Source organism: Anas platyrhynchos, chromosome 1 (genome assembly GCF_047663525.1).
Source record: "Anas platyrhynchos isolate ZD024472 breed Pekin duck chromosome 1, IASCAAS_PekinDuck_T2T, whole genome shotgun sequence".
Classification (NCBI taxonomy): Eukaryota; Metazoa; Chordata; class Aves; order Anseriformes; family Anatidae; genus Anas; species Anas platyrhynchos.
The window spans coordinates 127612610-127637814 of record NC_092587.1 but is presented as its reverse complement, the minus strand read 5'-3'; the positions used below and the strand labels follow the sequence as shown (position 1 = coordinate 127637814).

Sequence of the window (25205 nt, the reverse complement as noted above, 5' to 3'; positions counted from 1 at the left end):
GCTCGCCTCCCTGCACTGAGGGAGGTTTCAGTGTTTGTCCTTGCTTCTTTGCAAGTTGGCAAGCCTGACCCCACGTATTTCATGTTTATCATCTTCTCCTTAGCGCATGGCCATGACATTTTCCCACAGAGGGTGCCCAGGAGGTTTGGGCCCAGCAGCAGGGCAGCGCACAGCCCTCACATCCCACAGCCAGGGGGTCCCTGTCCCTGCTGGCTGCTTCTCCCTTTTCCTTTTCTCCTTGCAGACCACCAGTGGGAGCAGGGTTTTTTTTGTTTGTTTGTTTGTTTTACTGTTTGAGTGACAGCCCTGGTATCATCTGATCGCTTCAGTGATAAAAATCCCCAGAGGAAGGTTGTAAAAACACTTTCTGATTTGTTCGCGGCTGCTACCATGGAGAAATAGCTCCATTTGTCTGCTGAAAGTGCAGACTGGGCAGGATTTTTTGTTGTTGTTGTCGAGTGAAAGGCAAAATGAAATAAATAAATGGATAGGGCCCCAGGCAACATGCAGATTCACTCAAACATTTTTGCATCGGATGCATGATCACTTTAATAAGGGAGATCCAGCTAAATGCTTGGAGGGAGGAAGATTGCAGGAGAGAGGGAGAGAGCACGAGCGGCAGCGTGAGGCATGATTTGTTGAGCTAGGCAGTTCGCTCGCTCAGCAGTTTTCTCCGTAACTTGGAGGATCGGCAGGATAGGTTTTTGTTTTGTTGTTCAACCTCGTTAGTGTCAAACCTATTGACGCCTGGTAAAGATTACACTAATGTGGGAGCCTTTGGGGCTTCCCCCTGTGTGTGCGCGCACGCATGCATGTGCCAATGTATTGCCGGGGAATGCTGATCCTAACAGGATTAAAGGGGAGGTCAATAATGTATCGCTTAACGCAGGGGCCAGAGTCGGTCATCTTAAAATATTGCCAGTGGATGGCATCTGAGGGCAAAAATGTCAGCCATCTGAGTGTTAATGAGTTAATCATCTGCCCCCTGTCCCCATGTTCCCCCCTCTCCCCTTTTTTTTTTGTAGTCCTGGAAATAAGGCATGTGTCCTCTTGCATTCCACACAGCTCCGCAGCTAGCTCTTTTCCTTGGCCTCGTGCTATTGCTATAGAGTAACACCTCCCAGTGGCACTCTGAAACATTTCACTGAAGTCAATGCAGAATTTCTCCTTAATGGGTTTACGAAGCAGAGCTTGAATGAAGCCTTATAAAACATCATTTTGTTTTATGAGTATGTTCTTTATAGAAATAGTCCCACTCTCCCTACCCTGCTGAATTTTGGGGCTCCCTATTAGTTAATAGTTAAAAGCAAATCAGTCTTGGCATCGTGGTACATTAAAAGTTCCTCAAATACAATTATATCTTGTGGCTCCAGAAAGAAACTTATTGTTCTGGATGTCGTTGCTGATGTTGGTGGATTTATGTTGAGAGAAAATCTCCATGGTCTGTGTGTGTAATGGTGCGCAATGCCTTCTACCAAGGTCCAAGGCCTGCAGAGATCTGAAATATACAACCTAAACACGTCTCACACTCTTAAATCAGGTAAAAACAGGATTTGCAGAGATTCAGACAGGGTTGAGTTATGGTGAATTACCAAGTTTCCCATCATCAGCAAAGCTGCCTTCCCATACCTCTGTATTCAGTCATCCCCATCTAGCTCAGCTTAAAACCTTCCAGTTTTAATGTCATTCACCTGAGTTATAAGTAGCACTGATTGCAGTGTGGATGAATGTGTGTATGGTAGTGCACATATAGGAGCATCTCTGCAGATATTACTTGCTAAGCCATTGCAAGCCAGTTGCAGATGTGCCCTTAGCAAGAAACAGTCTGTGAAGCCACTTCTGTTTCATTTAATTGGGAATTCTTTGATTCAGCTGAGCCCAATTCTAAATCTTTGTATATGTGAGAAACGTATTCTAGACTAAACAAAGGTGTGAGTTTAAAAAATAAACTGTAGGGATGCAGGTTCTGGGATGGGCTATTTTTCTTCAGCAGTTCATTTCTGATGCAGTGTGAATCGGACAGGTTCTGTCCTCCTGGGGAAGCAGGGTGAATAGAGTGAACGTAGCCGCACTCTAACGATAGCTGCTATGGAACAGCTGTCTTAGTGGACTGTATTCCAGAATAAATAGGGATTTTGGAAACGATTAATACGGTGCTTCCTGGCTAAACCTACTTTTGTTATGGAATAGTGAGCCCTCCCGGGAAATTACACAAAATGGCCAGAGAGAAATACCATGTGTTGGTCAAATCCCCTGTATTAAAAATGGCCTTTGAAATGAGTTTGCTCCAAACCAAGCAAGAACTACATCTCAATTTACCATGAAGGGTTTGTACCGTGACTACCTACAAATTAATAATACGTCCTTCAGTTAATTGGATTTGTGGACCAACCCTTAATCATAACAAGAGAGGCCTTACTCCTCCAGTGGTGGTGCTGAAGTCATCCCCATCACAAAAACAGTGGGATCAGTTTGTAGTAAGATAAGATTCATAAGAGACATATCAGAATTTGAGCAACAAAATTAAGGGAAAAGATAGGCAAAATATGAAACATGAGGCTGCAGGGTCCTCGGTCTGGCTCAAGCCAGCGAGTGCAAAGAAATTCAGGCTTGCCGTCAGCTAATGCTCCAGCACAACCCTTTGACATGACTATGTAATGCAGCAAATCTGTTTCTCGTCATCTGACGCTCCACAGAGACCTCTCGCTATGCTTAACTGAGAGCTTTGAATGTCCTTGCTTTTGTTGGCTTGTTATGAAGTCCCTCAAAAACACAATCGATCTAATATTTTGCTCCGCTGTTGCTAACTATCCAGGTTGCTGTCGGATAGCAGAGAGTCAGTAGCAGCTGGTGTAAGAGTGGATTTTGCATTAATTCCATCATGGTAGCAGGGCAGCAGTTGTGCAGCCCCTGGCAGGGCGTGGGCAGGACAAACAGAGCTCCACTTTGCTCTACTTTTGCACTTCTGCCACCCAGAAGTGTTTTTTAATCTCTAGCAGTTCTTCACCACAATTATTCTCTGAATCTTTTAATCCAGGTGTGGCACAAGCTTCCTCCCCAAAAAGCAGGCCTGAGACGGAGGGGTGTAGGAATTACCCTGGGTTTGGGACAGTCTCTGACACCCAGTTGTGATTTCTCTGCAGCACAGAAAGCGCTTTTTGAGCGTGCAGTAAATTAGTTACAGTTAATGCCCTGTCTGTGCTGTACTTACCACAAATGGCCTCTGGCCACCAACAACCCCAGCTGCCAAAGTTTTTACTCCCCAGAAGATTCTCTGGCAATTTGGACTTGGGTGATTAATTATGAAAGACGACGGTGCTTTAAAGCCTACTGGGAGTGGATGGAAACTGCTGAAGCAACAAGGATGTGATTTTTTTTTGGGAGGGGGTTGTGTGCCCAGCACTGTAAAGACGAACAGGGAAGACTTCACTGAGTGCGTTGCAGACTTTGGATTGAGAGTGGGGTTTCTCTGATTGATTTGCAGTCTAACCAAGGTGCAGTCACTTGCTGGAATAATAGCTGTTATGAAGGTTGTGGACATTGTTACATGTGGCAGCAGCTATTACAAAAACATACGAAACAGGGAAAAAAGAAAGAAAACAAACAAGCATCTCCATGTGGTGACTGGTCAATCTGTGACATTATATACACCAAGAGGCGGTAACATCACTGTTCTTTGCAAATGCTGCAGAGTGTCACACATTGAGATGCTATCACCATACAGGATTTTCTATCTTATGCCTCACACACATAATGAAGCTTAATGTACGATTGCAGTGACAAATGCGAGAAATGGACTGTTAGGTTGCATGAGGTGACAACAGCTTTTTGCAGCCAGTACAGGGGCTGCAGCACAGAGCCCAAAAACTTGGTGTGAGTGGACCAGCTGGCTGGCATAACCTGACTGCAGCCGTGCATCCTGCTAGAGCATAACCAGCTTTAAACTCTTCACTTGGAGGAAAAACAAAAACATAAACAAAAACAGACTGGTGCAGGCAGAGGGGAATTCAAATATTCTTTTCCGCAGTCATTTTTGTGGACAACCTGCTCTACACATCCCTGTTTGAGCAGTTGGGTTGGACCAGATGATCTACAGAGGTCTTTTCCAACCTCAACCATCCCGTGATTCTGTGTTTGTTGTAGCTTATAGTTGACAATACAGGGCACTAGGGTTCAGGAAAGGTGGGTAATTGGTGCACTAGCCTTGTAGCTGCATGGCATCTCTACAAGCTACATGAGGCATCTCTAGCAGACATGCAGAAAGCAGTACAGAATGCAGTATAGGTATCTAAATCCTTCCTGGCCTCCAGCTGCTGCCCCAGGATCCTATTTTGTATCGACCAGCCCTGTACAGATGTGTGGGATACCCTAGGGCATCTCAAATGGTACCAGACACCTCTGCTTAAGCAACTGAATCCCACCCTATGTGCTTTGCTCAAGATCATATGTAAAGCCTCTGTGAGAGCTGGGACCTGAGCCCAGATCTCTTCATGTGCTATCCAGCATCTTGATCACTGGAACGTGCCGTGCCCTCTCTCAGAAATGAATGTATCCATGTGGTAGTGCTGGTTGAATTTATTTTTGCTTTTGTTATTTTGGAATAATTTAACTAGCCAAGGGTCATTAACAGAAGTTTTACAGTGGGTGGCAAATGCTTCTCCACACTGTACTTCATGTACTGGAAAGGGGTGAAAGTCCTTTCCCTTCGGCTTACTGTACTTTCTGTGGTTTTATGTCAGTCTTTGATGTTATTGCATCTTCTGTGCTGGTGTTTGGAGAGAAATGCACATGCTATTTTAATACCCCTGTGCCAAGTCTTCCCCCAGCTGTGTGGCTGCCTGGGGATATTTGTTCCACATTTTGAGAAAATGTCTGTGTGAGCCCAGGGTATGAAAATCCCACCAGACAGAATGAGAGAGAAAGAAACCTCCGACTGAAAGCAAATACACAGGGACATGAGGGTTAGGCCAGGAGCCTTGTGTGTGACAGAGCCAAATGGAAGTGTCAAGGGGACAGCCCAAAAGTTCGCCTGGCACAGAGGGTGTAGGAAGGTTTTCAAACCAGACCGCTACTGCCATGAACTCTAGGGTGAAAAAGGTTGCTGTGTTGCGTGTTGGGAGCAATACTTGATGGTGGGGAAAGCCTGGGGTCTCAGCTGCCAGCTGGAGAACTTACTGGGCCACTAAGGGAAGCAAGAAAATTAGAGGCCTGGGATGGAGGGAGAGGAGTAAACTGCATTTGCAAGCATGAGATCAATAGTTTGTAATACCACTTTGGCCGAGGCTTGTATCAAATAAGAAACCTGCTGAAAGCAATTATCCCAGAAAAATGGAGCTGCTCAGATTTCTGCTTTATAAGTTTCTCCGCTGATTTAATCCTCTTCCCCATCCGTTCTGTGAGAGCCGTGTCCGGCCTAGGGAGGCCCCCTTCGTTTTGCTCCTTTGGGCAGCCGCCCGCTCCTTTCCAGAAGGGTCCCCGGGGGTTGGGGGGCAGAGAAGTAGGTAGTTCAGAGGAGCGGCGGCTGCGTGTGAGAGCTAATGAGGGGAAATGAACTCGTTTGTGAGAGTTGTAAACTGGAGACCCCGTGGCGAGGGGTGGGGGGCCCAGCTGGCTGCAAGGCCAGGCCATGCCGGCCCAGGAGGGGCTGCCTCTGGAAGAGGGTCCAGGTGGTGATAGAAAGCAAAACCCAAACTTTGTGGCCTCTGCAAACGTCCCAGCTCAGGGCTCTGACGCTGGCAGCACACTCTGTATCCTAGCTCTGCTTTGTGCCCTGGCCTGGCTGAGCCCCTGGAGCTGGTCTCCTCAGAAAATTAATAAGCAAACATTAAGCAGTCAAAGACACATCTGGCTAAACCGTAGTTTTGTTCCTGGTCTTCTTCTGAACTCCTCCTGTTACCCCCCTTCTCTTTGATCCCTAAAAAGCCAGCAATGGCTTTAAATAAACTGTAAGTTGGGGACACGACTCTGCTTGATGTCTGGCCGGCAGTGGAAGCCGAGTGTCACTTCTAATTTGGCGTGGGTGCAGAACAAAGATGCCTGTGACCAATCCACTGCTCCGCGCGCTGGGTTTGTTCGAACGGGAAGCTTTGGTGAGAAGTGTTTTTCAAAGGAATGGGGGAAGCAGATTTTAACTGCTGTCACAGAGAAATGATTTTGCCTTCTTTAATTCCCATTCCTGGTATCTCGTGTGTCTGCCTCACAGGCCCTGTGCAGTAGCCTTGCAAAGCAGATGTGGTAGGTGGCTGGAGCTCCAGACCAAGAGCTCTGTGTGTATCCATCCCACGGCAGGTATTGACCCGTGTTAAGTCAACCAAAGCAGCATTTGCAAATGCAGGAAGGGCAGAAACAGAAAAGCAGCTAAGTTGTCCACAGCACTACTCATTTGCAAACAGAGAAGCTTAACCAAATTTGTCTAACCAACTTCGATCGCTGTTGCCAATACCAAATCAAAAGACATTAGGTCTGTATGAGCTAATACTCTCTTTGTAGCTTTTGGCATTGTATTTTTTCAAGGGTGCAATGACCAAGGAAGGACTGTAATAAAATAAGTCCCAGATTTACTATGAATAGGAATTTAGCCAGGTCTCTTAGATGCTAACAGGGATAAGCTATCTTCCTATCAAATAGCAATGTAGTTGAGTAAAGAACTGAAATAAATTGTTGGGATGACTTCCAGTTGCAAACTGTTGTAACTAGGTGGTGGGGGTGGGTCACTTCTCCCATCAGCCTGGGTTTTGGCTTCATGTCAGGCAGTTCCGTATCTCCCGCCTGTCTCTTCCGCACCATTTGCTTTATGCACTCCATATACATCCTCCCTTCCCTCCCCACAGCCTCCACCCTCCCTTGTAAATATTTGATCATAAAATCTCTCTGCCTTTCTGGTTCCTTGTGTTTGTCATGTGCTTTATTCTGGCTACTGCCTTTGGTAGCTGATCCTTGACGAAGGAAAAGGGGCCAAGCAGACTATCAAGCTGTCATGCTCCGTACAAGGCATTACTTTTGCCTCATTCAAAATTAAATGGCATTTGGGCTTTTCCTTTGGCCCATCAGTGCTTCCACAAAATTCAGGGCTGTCTAATGAAAATCATGGAAAATATTTGCACTCTGTCATTCCCTTGCGTGTTGTCATGGTGTCACATGGCTCTCTGAAAACATTTTGGTTTTTTGCTTTTTAAAGACTGATCCACAAAGAGGATTACCACCAGTGCTTATTGCACTGCTGTCACACACATCTACCTCAGCCACCAGCCTGCCCAAAGAGCCTTGCATCTTCCAGACTAAATGTTTTCAGCATAGAGTCAAATGTCAAAGCTTGATAGAAGAGACACCTTGTCCCTCAAAGACACATGCTCAGGTGCTTTCTTCCCCTTGCTTTCAGTCTGGAAGGCCAATTTCTGTAATAGATGATTTTTCTCTTGTTTCCAGAGTTCAGCTGGAATTCCACTGCACATTGTTCCCCAGATGTAAAAAGCAAACAGAAGGATTAAGTGTTTTAAAATACGGGAAATTGAATTACGTAGGGCTGTATGCATTGTAGAGGTCCCATTTACATCCCACACCACCTCTGGCCTCCTCCACCACCAAAGTCCCCCTTTGAGCACACAGCCCACACCTGGGAACAGCCCCGCTACCTTTTTTCCAGCAACACAAGCACTGTGGAGATACATTTTTTAAAGAGACGCAGCCGACTGTGGTAGATTGAGACGTACAGGGTTGCACAGATCTTCTCCAGGCTGTTTTCCACCCTGACCACAGCCATGGCCACCTCCTGAGCTGCCCTCTGTAGTGAAGGGGTGAACTGCAGGTGGATGTTGCTGACCCCTACGTTCACAGCCTGGTGTCCTCCTGATCATACCACCAAACAGCACGCCTAGCTCACAGACATAGTCAGGGCAAATGGTTATCGGCCCCTCCTTAGCTGACTGATGAAGAAAACGGATGCAGAGGGATAAACACAGCCTTCCCACGGTCCTTTTACATTCTGAGCTTGTTGACAGGAATTGGGGTGGTTCTCTTGGGGCAACAGATGGCAAACTCACTGGGGGATAATTCTGCTTTGAGTCCTGTTTTTGTGGTCATTGCTTATAGAGGTCACTAATCCTGCGGCTTGGCTTCTCCCTGGAGGTTACTAAACGCCTTGGTTTGAATTTTGGGAAATCAAGCACAGTATGTAAGAGTGGTGTGTGTGCTAAATGTGCTAACAGGGAAATTGTGTGTCACACTTTAATATGTATCACATCTCATGCTCTGACAAGACAGGCATGTAGATGATGAATGTAATTTGTCGGTAAAATTCAGCAGAAATATCTTCGGGGTTTAACTCAATATCAAAGCAGGAAGGCAGTGCTGAGAGCATGGTACTGAAATTCAGGCTCCTCCATCCTTTTCAATCAAGCAATATTAATTATTAGATAAGTAATAGTGATTTGAACCAATGCAGTCAGTATGGAAAGATAGTTCACTGGGTTGTGCTTGTGGTTTGTGGGTAGATCGTTGCTCCAAAGCACACAACAAATAGTATGAAATATTGCAGTTCTGCCCTGTTTTAACAGGTCAGAACAGGGCAGCTCTCACTAGATGGTTTGCAGGCTTTTCAGAGATGCAAGTTGTGTTAGGACAACAACATGGTTACTATTTTTGGCAGTAAGTTACTTGAGTGTGACTTGTATTTCCATTCATCTTAAACTTCCACTCCTTCCAAGCTTTATTAATCTGTACTGCAACAATTGTATCTCTGAGTGTTTGAAAAGCAAAGCCCTGGCAAGCTGAAATAGAGAGTTGCCAGGCTAAAAGCAAAATATATTAAGTCAAACATCAATATTTATGACATAATCAGTAGTTCTCCTGATCCAAACATGAAGAAAATCTTGTGAAAAGGGATGGTGGAGGCTGGAAATGATAGTGAAAGCAATGGACATAATACTGTTAGGGTATAAAACTCATATAACTCAGGACTTGGTTCTTCTGCAAACTCTGGCACAGTCACCTCTGGACTTCAGACAAACAAAGCCAGTGTCCAAGTTCGTGCTGGTGAGAGTGAATGAGAGAATTCTCCTCTGCAATCCTTATTTTCTAGGTGGTACCCAAGTAGTATGGCAGCTGAGGCATTGCTGGATTGCCTAGAAGTGCATGAGCCACCTATCCAATGTACCTTAATTAGGGGGTTGTAGGTGAAAAGTACATTATGAACCCAAAACACTTACACCACTACACTTCCTATAAAACACTTCCATTCTGCTCCTGCTGGTAAAAGACCAGGCACAGATATTGATCCTGTTACATATATAGCAACATCTCTAATCATTGTAAGACTTGCAAGCCACATCATACTTCTCCCAAAGCAGGGGTTGCGCACCCTGCCACCCCAGGGCAGCAAGGAAACAGCAGCATGGGGGGATTAGCAAACAGGTTAAACATTTACCTCGCTATTTGGGGAAAGACCAGAGATTCAGCTGAGAGTTTTATTTTTTTTGGTTGCATGGCAATCCAAGTTTCATTTCAGATCCTTTCATTTTTGTTAATAAAAATAGAAAGGATCGTCATGTCCTGGTAAGTAGGAAGTTTTGTTCCCTCTTATTACTTAAATCTGACACAAGATAGCACCAGTACTGGACACTAATGCAACACACCTGTATTGCTCTCATGGGCAGAAGGTACAACGTTGCACCCTTTGAGGAGAGAAGAACTTGCATCCATGTCTCCTGTGCTTAGGTGAGGTGTTATGGTCCCTGTGCTCCTGCTGACCAGAGGAGTACTGTTTTTGCTAGGTGAGGATGATGTGAAAAATCTTGAATTTGTGAAGAAAATAGATTAACTGAGTTGTTAGCTCGAGTCAACCAAAATAATTTTATAATTTATGTTGCTTAGCTGCCAAACAACAAGAACAGAAGTCCAAAAATATGCATCTGGTTATTACAGAGACCTTAAAGTAGTGTAAAGTGGGAATTGTAACCCTGTTATCAGGGGAGGAAAAAGAGTAGAAACCTGTGTAATGTTCAAGTACCTCCATAACATGTGGCTGCTGCTGCATAAGGCATATCTGGGACCTGGCCTTTTCTGAACAGGGTGCGAGCAGGCATGGCTCTGGTGGCCTCTGCTGGGTGCTGGGTGCCTGTCCCTGGCCAGGCAGCCCCCATGAAGAGAGGCAAGGCTCCTGCTCTCACACTGATGTATGTACATATATATGTAGGTATGTACGTGTGTGTGTGACATTTGCAGTGCTGCAGTAGTGCTGCCTTGAAATGTTTGCACAAGTTCCCCAGAATACACAGAGCAGACAAATTAAACCCAGAAATTGAGGGGGAGGAAAAGTATAACCCCGTGTCCTCCTGATATTTACAAATATACTTCCAATTTTAAAAATTATCTGTATTAGAAACAAAACAAACTGGCAGTAAAGCAGTGAAGCAGTTTTAAAATCTCCTCATGTTGCTGTGGAAGCTTTTACCTTGTTAGCTCCAACCTGCATGGTTGCTACAGCTGCAGAAAACCCAATAATGGCAGTATGGAGTGACAAGAAAGGTCCAAAATGGACCAGTCTGTGCACACTGCATGCAGGATTCTCACTATGTTTGCTTGCTAGAGACAGGATTCAGTTGCTTATCCTGTTTTTTGGGACTGTTTATTCTTTCATCTAGGAATGAGTGATATTTGGGGATGCTGCAAGGTCTGATGGCCAATGCTGCAGGGTGGGTGCCTGGCTGGTGCCAAGGCACAGCTCCTGGAAGGAGGCTGCAGGGCGAGAGGAAGGGTGGGCAGCATGAGGGACAGCCTTGAAAAATGATTTTTTACTATGTTTGAGGAAAATGTATGCTATTTTATGCAGCCTTTTAAGGAACAAGGAACCACAATGTTTCAGATGATCAACGTGATGCTTTCTGGTTTTATCATAGTATTCAGTGAGGGTGAGAAGAGGGGTCTGTGTCCACATCAGGAGGAACTGGGAGGTGCGAGACAGGCCCTCCCATGACCTGCTCCCCAATTCCCTCGTGGGGCTGCAGTGGGTGGCTGTTGGTGCAGAGCAGTGCCCTTGGTCTGACCGTCAGGGTTGAGACAGGGACAGGCCAGCGACACAACCATCAGGCACATGAGTAAACGAAGCAGGAAATAGCTCTGCGAGGGCTATGTCCCTAAGGGTAGTAAAAGCTTTAAAAAAAGGAATGTTAAAATCAACATCGGTCTCCACAAGGAGCCTGGCGTGAAGACTTTGAGATGGAAGTTAAGTGTGTCTGTCACTGAAGCCACCGCCTTCTGAGGAAATGAAATCCAGCAGTAGTGAATTAAATGCAGCAAAGGTGACATGATGGGCATGTCCAAGTTGTGACAGGTTTGGGTTGGACATGAGGATGAATTTCTTCATGGAGAGGGTGATCAGGCATTGGGATGGACTCCCCGGGGAAGTGGTGGAGTCCCCAACCCTGGGGCCATTTAAGAGACGTGGACATGGCACTAAGGGACGTGGTTTAGTGATGGGAATTGGTAGTGTTAGATGATGGTTGGACTTGATGACATTGCTGAGGACAGCCAGCTCTGCTGAGCAGGGAGCAGCAGGCTGGAGCAGCCTGTTTGTGGAGCACCACACAGTCAAGTGGGTCAGAAAGGAAATCAGGCAATGAAAAAATGGCATTGAGATTTCTTCTCAGAGGCGTGCCACACTATTCTGCCTCTTCATCTTGTCTCAGGTCAGCAGGACTGGTACCGGGTCTTATTTTCTTCCTTCTTTCCTTGAGAAGGTTAAATAGATGGGTGGGAAGAATATTCATACTGCTTCTGCTTGAAAGCTAACTTTTATGTAGTCCAAGTCAGCTTTGAAATTTAAACCTCCCTGGGATAATGAAACAGGAGAGGCTGAGGTCCTATTTAGGCTGATATTATTTGGCTGAGGGCAGCCTTTACTCAAGAGTAATTTGGAAAAGTGACAGACAGCCGTGACCTTGATTCACTTTGTAACAGTTTGGATTAAAATGAAAGAGTATTGAGATCTGGATGTTTTAGAAAATTGCAGGGACGTCATTAAAGAAGAGGACTTTCAGTTCTTCCTTTCGGTGCGTTCTGTAATGTTAAAAATAGCAGGGGATTCAGCTGTGTGACATTCATCTGCTAATTTCCTCAGGTCTGCTACCAAACTTGATTGCATTTAAAGAGTGGTCAAAGACGAAAAGTGGTGCAGGACTCTCGTCTCGTCTCTGAATGATTCTTAAAATGGGAAACACCCATTTAAACGACATAATACATTTGCTAAACTGTGCTCGTGGGAGGCATAGTACTAGATTAAAGAGGCTATTGGAAATCCTGAATGAGGTGCATTTGCTAAGGCAAGTGGAGAATTCATACAACATGGAGCATATTCTACCCCATTTACTTTGGAGAAACCCCAAGGTACACTGAAATGCACGCATTAAGGCAATGCTGCTGTTTGGTGCTCATTTATTTGGGCACCGATCTTCAACTCGGTCACCCAAATACTTGAAAAGATCTGCATTTGCCAAGTGAAACTGTTCATTAATATCAATGTAATGGGAGAGGAAATGATGGGAGAGGTGGGCAAGCTCCAGTTTCTTCTGGCTGGAAGATTTTTTCCTCTTTGATTGGGAGTTTTAGGAGCCCTCGCTTATTTATGTTGGGTTCCTTCCACCCCCAGTCCTGCACTTTGCTTGCCTGGTCCTTCTTAGGAGAACGGTTTTGTTTGCTTTCCTGCAAAAACGTCTCACAGTCGGGAGCGAGCATGGATCTGGTTGGGTTTGAGAGCCGTTGTAACCAGCTGGCAGCTTGCTAACACTCCTGGCTACAGGTTAAACCAATGCCATCACTCGGAAGAACCAAAGTGAAGTGAGAAGGGAGTGTTCAGTGGTTTCTTTGAGGGAAAAAAAAAAAAAAAGCATATATATGCATTTGAACTCTAGAGTGCTGGTAGGCCTGTGAGAAGCAGATCTTGGAAAAGGAGACAAACACTAAACAAATAATCTCAGTAACCAAAGAAAAACAAGAAGTAAAGACTGCCTGTGGACTTGTCCATTTGTCCTTTATTCTCTGATTTGTCTTCTCAGAAGAGCCGTGGGACCCCCTTCCCTCTCCCAGGGCAAGGGACCACCACAGGGCCAGCTGGTTGTTTCCCTGTGGAAAGTGCAATAGCTGAATTGTACCTGGCTGTCCTCAGTGAGGATGGCATTAATTTGGTTTTCTCCTTTTTATTTTTTTTTCAACTTGAAATTTGTAGGGACTTAATTATATAGAAAGTAATCAAATTATCCTGGCAATTCTGTGGGCAGGGAACTCAAAAATTGAGGGTTTGGGATGTGGGAGACAGACAGCGGGTTTGCCTTTTTCCTTAATAAGCTGAACTAACCACTTCCTTCATTTAGAAGGGAAATGCAGAGATGTTTCTGGTGAATGGGCATTTTCTGCTTTTTTTTCTTTTGATCCAGTATATGATGTATAATCGATGTTACTCCAGAGATGTTATTGATGGTACTATGTGTAAATAGCATCCCCCTTTGCTAATGACTGTGATATACCTATCAGAGCAGTAAGAAAACTGAGGTTTGATTAATGAATGGTGGCAGAGGCCTCGCTCTTCTGTGTTTGTCTGAAGGTTCGTACTGGAGGAGCTTCAAAGCTGGCCCCACATCCCTGTGCACCACAGGCATCCTTCCTAAGTCTGGGGCTTTTCCCTGCCTGTGCCAGAGGCAGGCTCACCCAGCTGCCATTTGGGGAAGGGACCCACAGGGCAGTGTACTCACTAAAAGATGGAGAGGGAGATTTCCTCATGTGGAAATCCTGTCCCAGAGCCACCACACTTGGTCTTTTCTGAGTGTGTAACATCCTGTGCTGGGTGACAGAAGGTGTCAGTCAGGTTTTCAGCCGTGGCTTGGTGTTTGATACAAACGTCTTAGCCAGTCTGCAGGCAAAACACATTGCTGAGGGAGATAAGGGGAGGGAATTGTGAATAAACCCCATGGCAGTCCTTTAACTGACCTCCTTGGACTTCCCACTGCCTCCCTGTCTCCGGCACATGTTTTCTTTGGGACCTGGCTCACCATCATTTTCCTAAATCAGAGGGCTGACGGGGATTTCACTGCTGAAAGACTCCTGCAGTGCCTCCCAAGTCAGGCTTTCTGGCACTCAGGGCAGCACCACCACACGCCACGCGCGTTGCGCACCGCTGCGCCTTTCGGGTGGGCTCGTGTGACTTCTGTAAAGCCTTCAGAGCTCTGCACCAAGCACTCACCTGTAACCAGCGAGGGTATAGTCGCATGCAGCCTGTCGTGTGCACACACGGCGTATGAAGGAGAGTGCTTGCAGATGCAGCGCTGTGCTGCTACCTGAGCAGCATTCGGTACCTCTGCAGCATTGCTGGTGCGGTAAGAGACCCGGAGATGCTTGCTGGTACGGTAAGGGACCTGGGGATGCAGGTATGCACCCGCACCTGTCTCAGTGGGTGCACAGCAGGCACCCCGAGGCGTATGCTGCTATAGGAAGGGAAAGTAGGGTGCTGGGGACCAGGCGTCCCAGGCAGCTGTGCTCGGGGCCCTGTTTTTTGGAGAGAAGTGGAGTTGTTGGCGTGTGATGATGTCACGCTCAGAGGGAGGGAAAAATAAATAAATAAATAAATAAATTTAAAAAAAAAAAAAAAAAAGAGGAAGAAGGGAGAAGATTGCGGTCCTGACGCCAGGAGGATGCAGCACACCGAAGAGGGGCACGGAAGGGATGCTCAGCACCTGGGGGGCTCCCGGGGGGGCTCCGAGCCCGTCCCGCTGGGTCCCCCGGGGGAGGCATCGAGGCTGGGGGGGGGGAGAGGGAGGTGGCAGCCTGGGTGATGTCATGGTTAACCCCTTCCTCCCAGGGCCCGCCGTGAAGTTGGAGGAAAAACCCGCAGTCCCGGCATGGCTCTCGGCCCCGAGCGGAGGGAGGCCACGGTGGTAATGCGATTTCTTTCCTTCCGCAGGGCTGCTCCCGAGGAGCCGCGTTTCGGGGCGAGCCGAGGGCATCGCACGTCGCCCTCCCCGCGTTGCGCTCCGAGGGGTCGACTCCGGCTTTTTCGCCTTGGGTTTGCCAAACACCTTGCCGGTTTGTTTGAAGTTTTGCCAGGGTAGTTTTGAGTTTTATTTTTTTTTTATTTTTTGTCCGTAGCGTGAATCCGTGTCGGTGCAGGAGAGAGTTTAGCATGCAGCATTTCTGCGACTCGCCGGGGAGGGAGATGCGGAGGTTGCCAAGCTGCCTGCACGGGCTGCGCTGGACTTTTAATATCACAGGTGGAGGGATGGAGGGGGGCTCGGCTGGTGTTTGCGCCGGTAATGGATGCTATTTAATGCTGCTTGGAAGAGGCAAGCAGACTTCTATTTAACTGTGTAGGTAGAAATGCATCCTGCCTTGGTGACAGCTTCTTCTCCTTTGATTGCCAGGTTTTTATTATGAGCGCTTTAATTCTAATGAAACTGGATGGAAAATGTCAACAGAAGATGTTCTGACTGTTAGAGGCAGCGGATGCGTATAGATTTCTTAGCGGTGTGCATTAACCACTCGTGTGCTGCACCCTCCATTGCACTTGCCCTGTTGCTGGCTTTGATAGAAATCACTGGGCTGCCAGGCTGCTCCGTGGCCAGCCAGCAGCACACGGGCTTGTTCTGCTCACCAGCTCCTGCAATCAGCAGCAGCAGGCAAGCCGTTTTCAGATAAATAAGGTTTTTAAGACAGGTCCTTCAAAGGTGAAGCGGCTTTGCTGAAATGGCAGGCAGGGAAGAGCATCCCCAGTTCATATTTTCAAGTGTTCCTCTGCTGGTGCCGCTGGCACAGCTTAGGTTTGTGCTTGCTGTTGCTGCTGCATGGTAAGAAGGCAGAGGGTGTAATGCTGAGGGTCCAGCTGGCTGTGGAAGTTGTATAATATTCCCCTCTGAGCTCTCATTTGCTGGTAGTAAGATTTGCTTGTCTTCTCATCCAAGAGAACATGAGCAATATCTGAGGAGGCCAGACCTTAGTTTTGCTTAGGAGGAACTTGGGACATATATGTGATAACCACGTACCTCCTGCTGTAGCCTATCATGGCAATTGTGTATTTAGAGCTGGGAAATCTGGGCTTGAGAATGCATAGAAGAGAAATGGGAACATCATGATACCTACCAAATATGAAATGTTCCTTCAGGAGGTTCCTGCTGATGATAAAGGCTTGGGAAATCTGTTACTGCCCTTGAGAAAGCTCTCAGTGAAGACCATCTGGGAGGAATAAGGCATTCTTTTACCAGCTATCATGAAGATGCTGGCAGCTTTCAGAAGGTCATTTTTAACTCCTCCCCCTGCAACATGCCATGGTGCAGAGGGAAAGTAAATCTGGTAACCTTTCTCTTCTGCCAGTCCTCCCAGCGTGAGCCTCGGTGTTGGAATATGCAACTCAGAGCCAAAAATGCCAGGCTTTCAAAATGGCATGTTCGTATCGGTCTGGTTTTCATCCAGATAGATGCTTGCTGGTTGCTGATAGGGCTTATGTGGGGGCTGTGTGCCTGGCAGGTGGAGGGACTGGATAACAGGCAGTACCAAAGTCGTCACCATGGCATATGGAGGCTTTCCGTCCCTCCACTGCTAGGCTGTATCTGCTGCTGTGGGTAGGCAACTTTATTTTCCTTGGATTTCAGTGTGGCACCCTTCACCAGCAGGAAAATAATGCATTTTGAAAAGGTGAGCAAAGAACTGTGCACCTGGAGTAAGCATCTCTTCATCCTCCTCCTTTGGAGGCTTACCTATTCCCTGTGCCCCGTGCCTGGAGTACACCAGGACACTAGTTCTGGCTTGGTTGTGTCAGCTTGGTTCATCTGAGGATAGAAATTGGGAATTCATGTCACTAGAGATGGAATCCGCTACCCAAAGAAGAGGGGAGCTGCATGTGACTGCAGCTGCTGAGCCCGCTTCTGCAGCCTTCCCCCTTAGGAGCCAGCTGACTTTGCAGCAGGGAAGGTTAGGAAGACCTTTCCAAGTGCAAACAGAAATAAAGCACTGGGACAGGCAGCCTACACAGCCTGCGGGATCTCATTCTTTAAGGCTTTTAAAGAACAAGAAAGAATAAAGTTGGGGCGGTCTAGAAACGCTTGCTCCAATTTAGAGCAGTGAAATTACACTTGGCTTTGCTCTTTGACCTTTTTAGGGCAGATTCAGTCACACAAGTCAAAATTCACTATAGGAAGCATCTTCTGGGCCTGGGGGTGGGCACCTCACCTGCTCTTCATAGCACCTTAGCTGTGGTTCAGGGTTGAAAAATGGACTGGACTGTTCTCTTGTGGTTCCTTCCTGCCCTCCGTTTCTACTGCAGTACGACACAACCCCGCTGAGGTCCTGCCACCAAGGGATTGAGAATGGTTCAGTCTCCAAGCCCATTCAGCTGTAAAACTACTGATACTGTCAGAAAAAGCATCACTGCCACATGAGTGGATGTGGCTTTTAGGAAATGGGAGGCAGTGCACAAGAGTGCCTGCAAAGGTTGTAGCATCCTTCTGAACTTTGGTGAACTTTGGGTCTTACAGCTGGCAGCCGTGCTTGCTTAAATGAAACTCTGGTCAAAACCACGCTTGGTTTCTTTGGAGAGCATTGAGGCAGGGGAGCATGAAGGAAGAAAACTTCACTTGTGTGATGTTGTTGACCACTGCCCACGAGGAAGCACTTTTTTCCTCCTGTAACTCTGACGCAGTATGACTTCCTATCTCCAAGATAATCCTTCTGAATGCATACGTGATGGATTTTACTGACTGTGCCAGTTCTTCTCACCTTGTATTGTCTTCCCAGGAGAGGACAGCGTAAGCTGGGAGTGAGTTCAAGGTTACAGGTGTGTCAGGTACAGCTGTGTTTCATGGGGCATGCAATGGTGATTGAAGCTATAGAAGTAGATAACAAAATGGACTGGGGCTGGGTACCAAAGCCACCCCAGGAGGCGAGGAAGTCCGTTTCAAGGGGTGGGATCACATTGTCCTAGGAAGGGCTCCTTATCAGCACTGCAGAGAAAGTACAAGGAATTCACAGTCCTTGTGAGTATGTGTGGGGGAGGAGGAAGAAAAGAACCTCCCCGTTCCAAATTTAACAATGAGTTCAACTCTGTGCGTGTGACCAAGAAACACTGAGGTCAGGCGTCTAATTGCATTGATGCCATTGCCATCCAAGTAATTATCTTTTCCCCCCTGGCATTTCAATAGGGTAAAGCTGAGGTGGTTTTGGACTGCTGGAGTCTGCTAAGTCAGAAACTAGGTAACCTCGGTGGCTTGCCTACCAGGCTGTCTCTTCTCCTCTGGGCCCTGTTGGTAGAGCAGGCAGTGGCTATATTCCTCCGGGAGTTTTTTTTTTCTAGGCTACATGTTTGAGTTGGGAAAAATCCTTGTAATCGCCTCAGTTCTTGGAAGTAACAAGAGCAACTCCCCGCGCAGCAGCGTGTCTTTGGTAATAACGCTTGAAGTGACAGGGATTTCCAACTGCATCCGCGTGTTGTATGCAGAGGTTGGCGCTGCGTCTGCTGCAGATGGGAGTGGGATCAAGTACTACACATCGCTGTAACAGCACACAGTGAAGATGGGTGATTCTGGTCGTCGTGATACATGCATGAATCTTAATATCTTCGGTCATTTGGGGGGATAAAAGATGCTGGTGCACCTACGTGGAGCAACAGCTGTTTTGTGCCCTGCAAAGTGTGCAGACATGAGGTGTTTAGCTGGGGGCAGCTTCTATACATAGGACTCCACCATCACTGCTGGAAAACAGCCCCCCTTTCCTTCAGCCTCCTAACAGCCACGCTCTTGATGCCAGATCTTATTCGAATGAATCAACCTCAGAGGCTGCTCTTGAGAGTGCTTTTAAAGGCTGTCAGTTAGGTTGGAGACGAACACAAGAACAATTTGCTGAAATCTGAAGCCATTTTGTGACCCTTGCATTTTGGGAACCCTCTGGATATAACTGTAAAACGCTGTGCTGTTTTCTGCCAGCGCTTGAAGGAGGGGAAGAAGCAGTGGGAGAAAAGGCTAGTTCTGTACAATTTCCCCTTCTCTCAGGGAAGACCAGCGTTTTCCTCCGGGTTTACACAACAGTGCTGCACATCGATCACCTTGTAATGATAATAGCAGACAATCTTCATAATAGCGATAATCTTCACATACAGCTGCAGATTTCTTTTTTTCCCCCCCATTTTTAGCACAAAGTTCATCTGATGGCATCAGGAGTCTGTTTTTTTCACGTCCCTGCCTGTCTCCCCCAGCATAACCTCACTGCTAGCTATCAGCACCAACTTTTGCTAAGAGGAAAGGTGATGCACCAATGTCAGAGTATGGAGATTCACGTTTACCCATTGTACCTCAGCTCTTGTGTACCTGACAATGTTTTTTTTTTATATATATATTTTATTTATTTATTTTTTTGCACTGCACAGGCAATCAAAATTTATCTTCCAAATTAAGACTGTAATTATATTTTGATAAAGATCTGGCAATTCAGTGAGAATGAAATTTTAAGGGTTGCCGGGATACAGATGACTCTGGGTTATGGGGAAGCGTTTGCATGTGGAATACTAATCAGCCAAGGTTGTTCGGCATCCTTATCTAGACTTTTCCAATAGTGCCTGATAACGCAGGCAATCAAGTGTTTGTTTCTTTGCTATTATTCTGGCAAAGCGATTAAAGATGCAGGCTGTCTTTTATGAATGAAAAGGTGTCGTGCTCGACATGGGCCGACACAGATATGTCCCTCTGCTCGACGTGCACACACAGTGGGTGAATGGAGTGCTGGCCATGCCCACACTCCTGAGCCAGCCAAAATGGGCCTCAGCTTGCTTCTTCAAAGGGAGCAGGAGGATGTGTCAGGGATCAGCGTGGAAGAGGCACAAGCACCAGAGCTGGTGGGCTGGGCTGGATGGCTGCAAGGAGACCAGTACCATGGAGCAGGAGGTGGACATGCAGGTGCCAAAGGGAAGGGCACAGCTCACGTGCAGGTGCTTCTTGTGCCGGCCCCGCAGCTCGGCCTCAGTGCTGCAGGCTGATCACAGCAGAGCTGCAGCACTTTCTGTCTTTAAGCCTCTGCATGTGACACTAATTAGTTATTATTGAAAGTTATTGCTATTCAATACTGCGGCCTGCTGACAAGGTATGGTGCGCTGTCTGCTGTGGCAGCACCTTCAGGCCTCAGTGGTCCATCCCCAGCGTTGCAAGCTCTCGGCAGTCCTGAGCACTGCCCCAACTCAGCTCAGCCACCCCCAGCAGCAAGGCTGGCTGTGTGGTGCATGGCATCTCCTTGCTAGGCCTCTGCGCCATGCTGCCTGCTTCAAAAACCAGCACGTGAAGGCAGGCTGGTAAGGGAAAGACACATTTTCCCTTGCACTTGGCCTACCACAGACATCCTCTCTCAGCACCACCATACCAAGTCCTTTTTTTTCCAATGTCTTTACTACAGAACGGAACAATTCTATGACTCTCCAGCTTTTTCAATTAACTGAGAAACAGTACATCATATAACAACAAAATAAGTGTTCTGGTGGGATGGCAGCTTCATCTGACATCCCACTTCTGTCCCAGTGGCAGGGGGAGCAGGTGTAATCCAGAAGCCTGGGGTTAATAAGCATTTTGGGAAGGCATGGTCTGTTTGAGGTGCTGCAGCTGTAATACAAGACAAAAAAAAGTGAACACCTTCAGTAATACATTGGAAGGGCTTTAAACCATGAGGTTTGCACTGCTCAAATGGCAGTCTCCTGAAATTCAACCTGCTCATGCACTGCTGTGCTTTATTTCGCATCTTGTAATAATGCATGGATATATGTCACTCTTCTCAGGCAACTCCAAAGCTGCAGGGCTGTGCCCAAACCCAAATCTTACCATTTGCTGTAAGCTTTGAGACAGGCCGGAGAAGAACGGTTTCTATCTCAATATCTGACTGACTGCTCTACTTTGCTGTCTTGGCAGCACTGGGTGCCTGTTTCATATGAGGCAAAATAAAAAAGAAGTAAATCTGTAAGTCATACATCACTACATAAATGTACCAAAAAGGGTTTAGCCAATTTGGATGCATTTCCCTATTCAGCAGCTGACTGATGTGTCAGTCTGTTTTGCTGCAGCTCCATGCCCTGAGCTCACATCACTGTTTTCCCACAATGCAGATTTTACATTTCATTCAGTTTTTCTTCTGCTTGTTCTGCAGTGCCTCTTCGTCACATCTACATCTAGTTGGGAAAGCAAGTTGGGAAGGGAAAGAGAGTGAGAGCAAAGAAAGCTAGGCTTTTACTGCAACCTTAGCAGAAGCAGTGATGCATGCAGAAGCACAGCAGCTCTGCTTTATCAACTAATACATTTGGAGGGACATAACAAAAGCAGTAGAGGCTAGAGCATGGTAACTATTTTGTTCTTTATGGTCTCTTTTTCTACATCAGGAGGCCATGCGATACCCTCTCGGCTGAACAGTGAAGGAAGGAAATTGGTGTTTCCATGGCCGAGTCAGTTTGCAGGTCCCCGATGATTTCTGATGCCAGCATCACAGTGAAGTCTCATCAGGATTCTTGGAAACTTTTTTGGAGGCAGACAGAGCCCCCATCTTCTGGCAGCTGCTGCTTAAACAGAGGCACTGTGTACTTGGGGATACTTCCAAGAGATGCAATAAGCTTTATTTATACTATAAATTGTCTTCTGTGGGCTATCAGAGTAGGATTTGGTACACAAAATGTCCTTATGACCTCTGGAAAAGGCCTTCAGCTGGGCATGAGAAGTATTTACCAAGAAGGTCAAGTGGGGAAAGATCAAGGGGGGATACTTCAGGCAACAAGACTGGGGAGTAAAAGCTGTAGGGCAACAGCATCCCACACTTTTAAGTCCCTTTCATGTAGCCAGACCCTAAAAGGTTGCTTTTCCCTTACCAAGTCCGACTGAACGTATCTAAGTCCATTTTCTTCATTATCCATTTCTGCTTGTACAAAGGTATTGGACAAAGCTTTGAAAACTGTGTGATCTTTGACTGCTATAACTGTGCCAGCCAAAGCCCCTGCTAACATTTATCAGCATAACGTGTCTTTTTGATGAATATGGGGGTGTGAGGAAATAGGCTTACTGCTAAAATGCAGTTATGTCTGCGTAGCCGCAGCCACTTTGCCAGCGTAATGTATTGCAGAGAGGCAAAAGTAATTTTAACATATCAAAACCCAACGAACCTTCATAGTTTGAGAGTGGAAAATGACCCCAGATAACACAGCTGGAGTCGGTAAGAAGCTGAATTATTGCCAGAAGGGGGTGAGCTCGTGTGTGCAGTACGCCGCCTGGTGATCCCACACACAACTCCTGCACGCAGTCAGCTGCCCGGCTTGGAGATTTGAGGAAAGCAGAGTTCAGGTATAAAACCAGGAAAACTGGAAGACTGCTGGTATGAATTTTGTGATGAAACTTTTGTCATCAGGAGCTATGACAGTGAAACCAGCTGCTAGGAGGCACCAGGCTGCAGGGATCCTACACTCTTTGAGTGTCCACAAGTAAAAGGGCACTGAAGGCAAAGCAATATGAGCATCTTAAAGCCACCCCTTTAGCACATAGTTCCCTGAGTTATCATGGATGTGACCATAGATATCAATAGCAATAGAACCGGGATTCTTAAAAGCTTAAAATGTCACAATGAGAACCCTCAAAGTTTAGATATTTCCTCTTGACTGACTGAATGAAGGTAAGTCTAAACGTTTGCAGAAAGTAGGAAGAGTTGTACTAAATGTTGGCAGGCTTCTCTGTCCCTTGGAAAGTGAAAAAGCATTGAAGTGTTTGTAAAATGTTACTGATGAGCAAATATTACAATGAGGAAAGGAGTCAGGATGCTAATAGAAGACAAAAAAAGAGAACCCAAATGAAAAACAATGAAATGCCATTTTCATAGCTAAGTAGTAGCTGTACCTTTTAGAAATGTTTTCTTCTGTGCTGTTGCATAGAATCCCGTTTTTTGGATAAAATGAAAGCGTGCTAAGAATGCCAATGCCTGAACCTCAGATGTAACTCTGTGTAACGGAGAGATCGCCAAGCAGTGACCTCACCCACACTAACTATGCTCAGAGTTACTGCATCCCACAGGAAATCGATACTTGCTAATATGAACAAACACGAAGATGGAATTCTCAAACTGCCAAGTCAGGGAAATAATCCTGATTTTCCAGAACTAGCTGTGATTTTACGGGAGTAGTTAGAGGAACCTCGAGTGATACTAAACCTGGCAATTGACCAGTGAATCCATGCGTCTCCCCGTGCCACATGGGTTAGGGTTCTGGTAGAAATCATCCAGGGAGCCAGGCTGCCTCTTGTCTCTTTACTGAGCATGGCAGGTTAATTCTGAATAATGAACCACCCAGTATTTATCCAGGCCAGCATTTCGGAGCTGCTTGCAAATGGCAGAGGTTTGTTGTGCCGTGGCATCCTGTGGATCCAGAACCACAGGACGGGGAACACACACCACAGCTTTTCTGTCAAGGTTAAAAAGTAGGCAAGCCTACTTTTGTCTGAAAGAATATAGCACTATTAAAAAAAAAAAAAAAAAAAAAGTAGTTTTGGAATATCACATGAAATGAGGGGCCTATTATTGTGTAAGTACTGTGTGTGTTAAGTGAAAAGAGTGATTTCTGCCCTTCAGAAAAAACAGAGGCAAGGCTAGAAGGTCCCTGGGAGAAGAAGAAATGGCTGTGAAGGGCAGGAGGTGATTTGCCCAGGGCCAGAGCTGGGATCTGCCTGCATATCCACCTAGTGGACCAACCTGCATCTCCAAACCACAGCCACCACCATTTGAAAATGCTGCCTGAAAGAACAGAAAATTCTTTCCTTTTTGCTGCATACCAATTCCTGTATTTTCTTCTTCTTCTCTCTCTCTCTTTTTTTTTTTTCTCATTTTTAAGCTTAGAGGCACAGATAAGAACTTGTTTTCATATTCTCTCTAACACCCTAACAATACTTGAGATGATACATAGAAAATAAGCAGATGGCTGCAAACTGATCTGTATTTGTATATGAAATGTCTCTGACTTAACAAAAAATATACATATTATAAAAAAAAAAAGTTGGCTGGGGTAGCTCCCCCCGCTCTGTTGGCAGATGCTACAGGATTTGATGGGATGTGAAGCCTGATTGCCACAGACAGCATCCCCCAGACAGCATCCTGCCGGATCAGGGCTGGGCTGTATCCGTGGGTGTCGTCTGCCTCTTGCTGTTCACTGCGTAGAGCATTTCAGCCTCTAGTGCAGTCTAGCACCTCTTCCAGCACTTCTTTTTTTAATGCCACTTGGAAAACCCACACAAAAGGGAGAGCAGCAAAGAGGAGAAGGCAGTAAAGAGAGAGGGAGCCAGCTAGGGCCAGACCTGATGTCCTTGTGTAGCCACAGTGTCCAGAGGCTGAGAGAGGACAGGGCAAGGACAGCAAAATCTGACCCCTGGTCCAGCTTATCGTCTCACATTTCTAAACACAGTTGTCCCCTTCTTCATAAAAATGTGTTTATTTGTTCAGTCTCTTGGACAGTGCTTCACATTTTGAGTGATTGCTTGAGGTGATCTTGGTCTCCTGCAAAGGCAGCATCTCTCTTCTTCGTGCCTGGCAGTGCTGGGGCACCTGGGCTGAGCACAGTCTATCTTCCTGTAGTCTTTCCAGGGTGACCAGGGCAGGACAGGCTCCTCCAGAGGACTTCCCAGAGCTCTCTGTGGCTCATTCATACTCAAAATCAGAGGGGAGCCTATCTGCTAGCTGTAGAAGTACTCCAGGGAGATGAATCTCCCATGGGAAGAGTTACTTTTGTTCTTACCTTCCATCGTCTGCTTCTTTCTGCTTGGAAGTGTTGTCAGCTCTGCTCCCTGTGAACAAATCTACGTTTCCCAAGGGTGCTTTCTCCCGTGATTCACCATTCCACTCCGCACGTGATACATTAAGGTCAAACTCTTTTTTCTACTTGATGACCCCATCTTTTACTTACACTTCCTGCATGATCGTTTTAATGACAATGCTCTTTTTCCCCTCTCCTTTTTGCCTTTCCTTTTTCCTCTCTGGAAAGTATATCCTGGCTTAATTTCTTTTCCTGTGGCTTTTAAAGCGGATTATTTCCTGCCGTTTATTTTTATTTAATTTTCATCGCTGCTTGCAATTTAGAGTTTGAAAGCTTCCTGTCCGGTGTTGCAGGCCAATGTCACTCCTCAGCAGGATTCCTGATAGTTACCTCTGGATATTGGCACCCGGCATTTTTGCACTGGTTCTGGCTG

The 25205-nt window shown here is 46.4% G+C and overlaps 1 protein-coding gene across 4 annotated transcripts in view; it reads left to right on the top strand.

Moving 5' to 3' along the window:
- Positions 1–25205, top strand: part of NHS (NHS actin remodeling regulator) — a 241522-nt gene that overhangs the window by 178914 nt on the left and 37403 nt on the right. The window contains exon 1 of one of the 4 annotated variants that reach the window (XM_027448045.3): positions 15110–15251. The exons of the other annotated variants lie outside the window; for them this stretch is intronic. Within the exon in view, the coding sequence (XP_027303846.3) occupies positions 15164–15251 (88 nt within the window). The 5' untranslated portion in view covers positions 15110–15163. Of the gene's footprint in view, positions 1–15109; positions 15252–25205 lie in introns of those variants that run through there. 4 annotated transcript variants of the gene reach the window in all.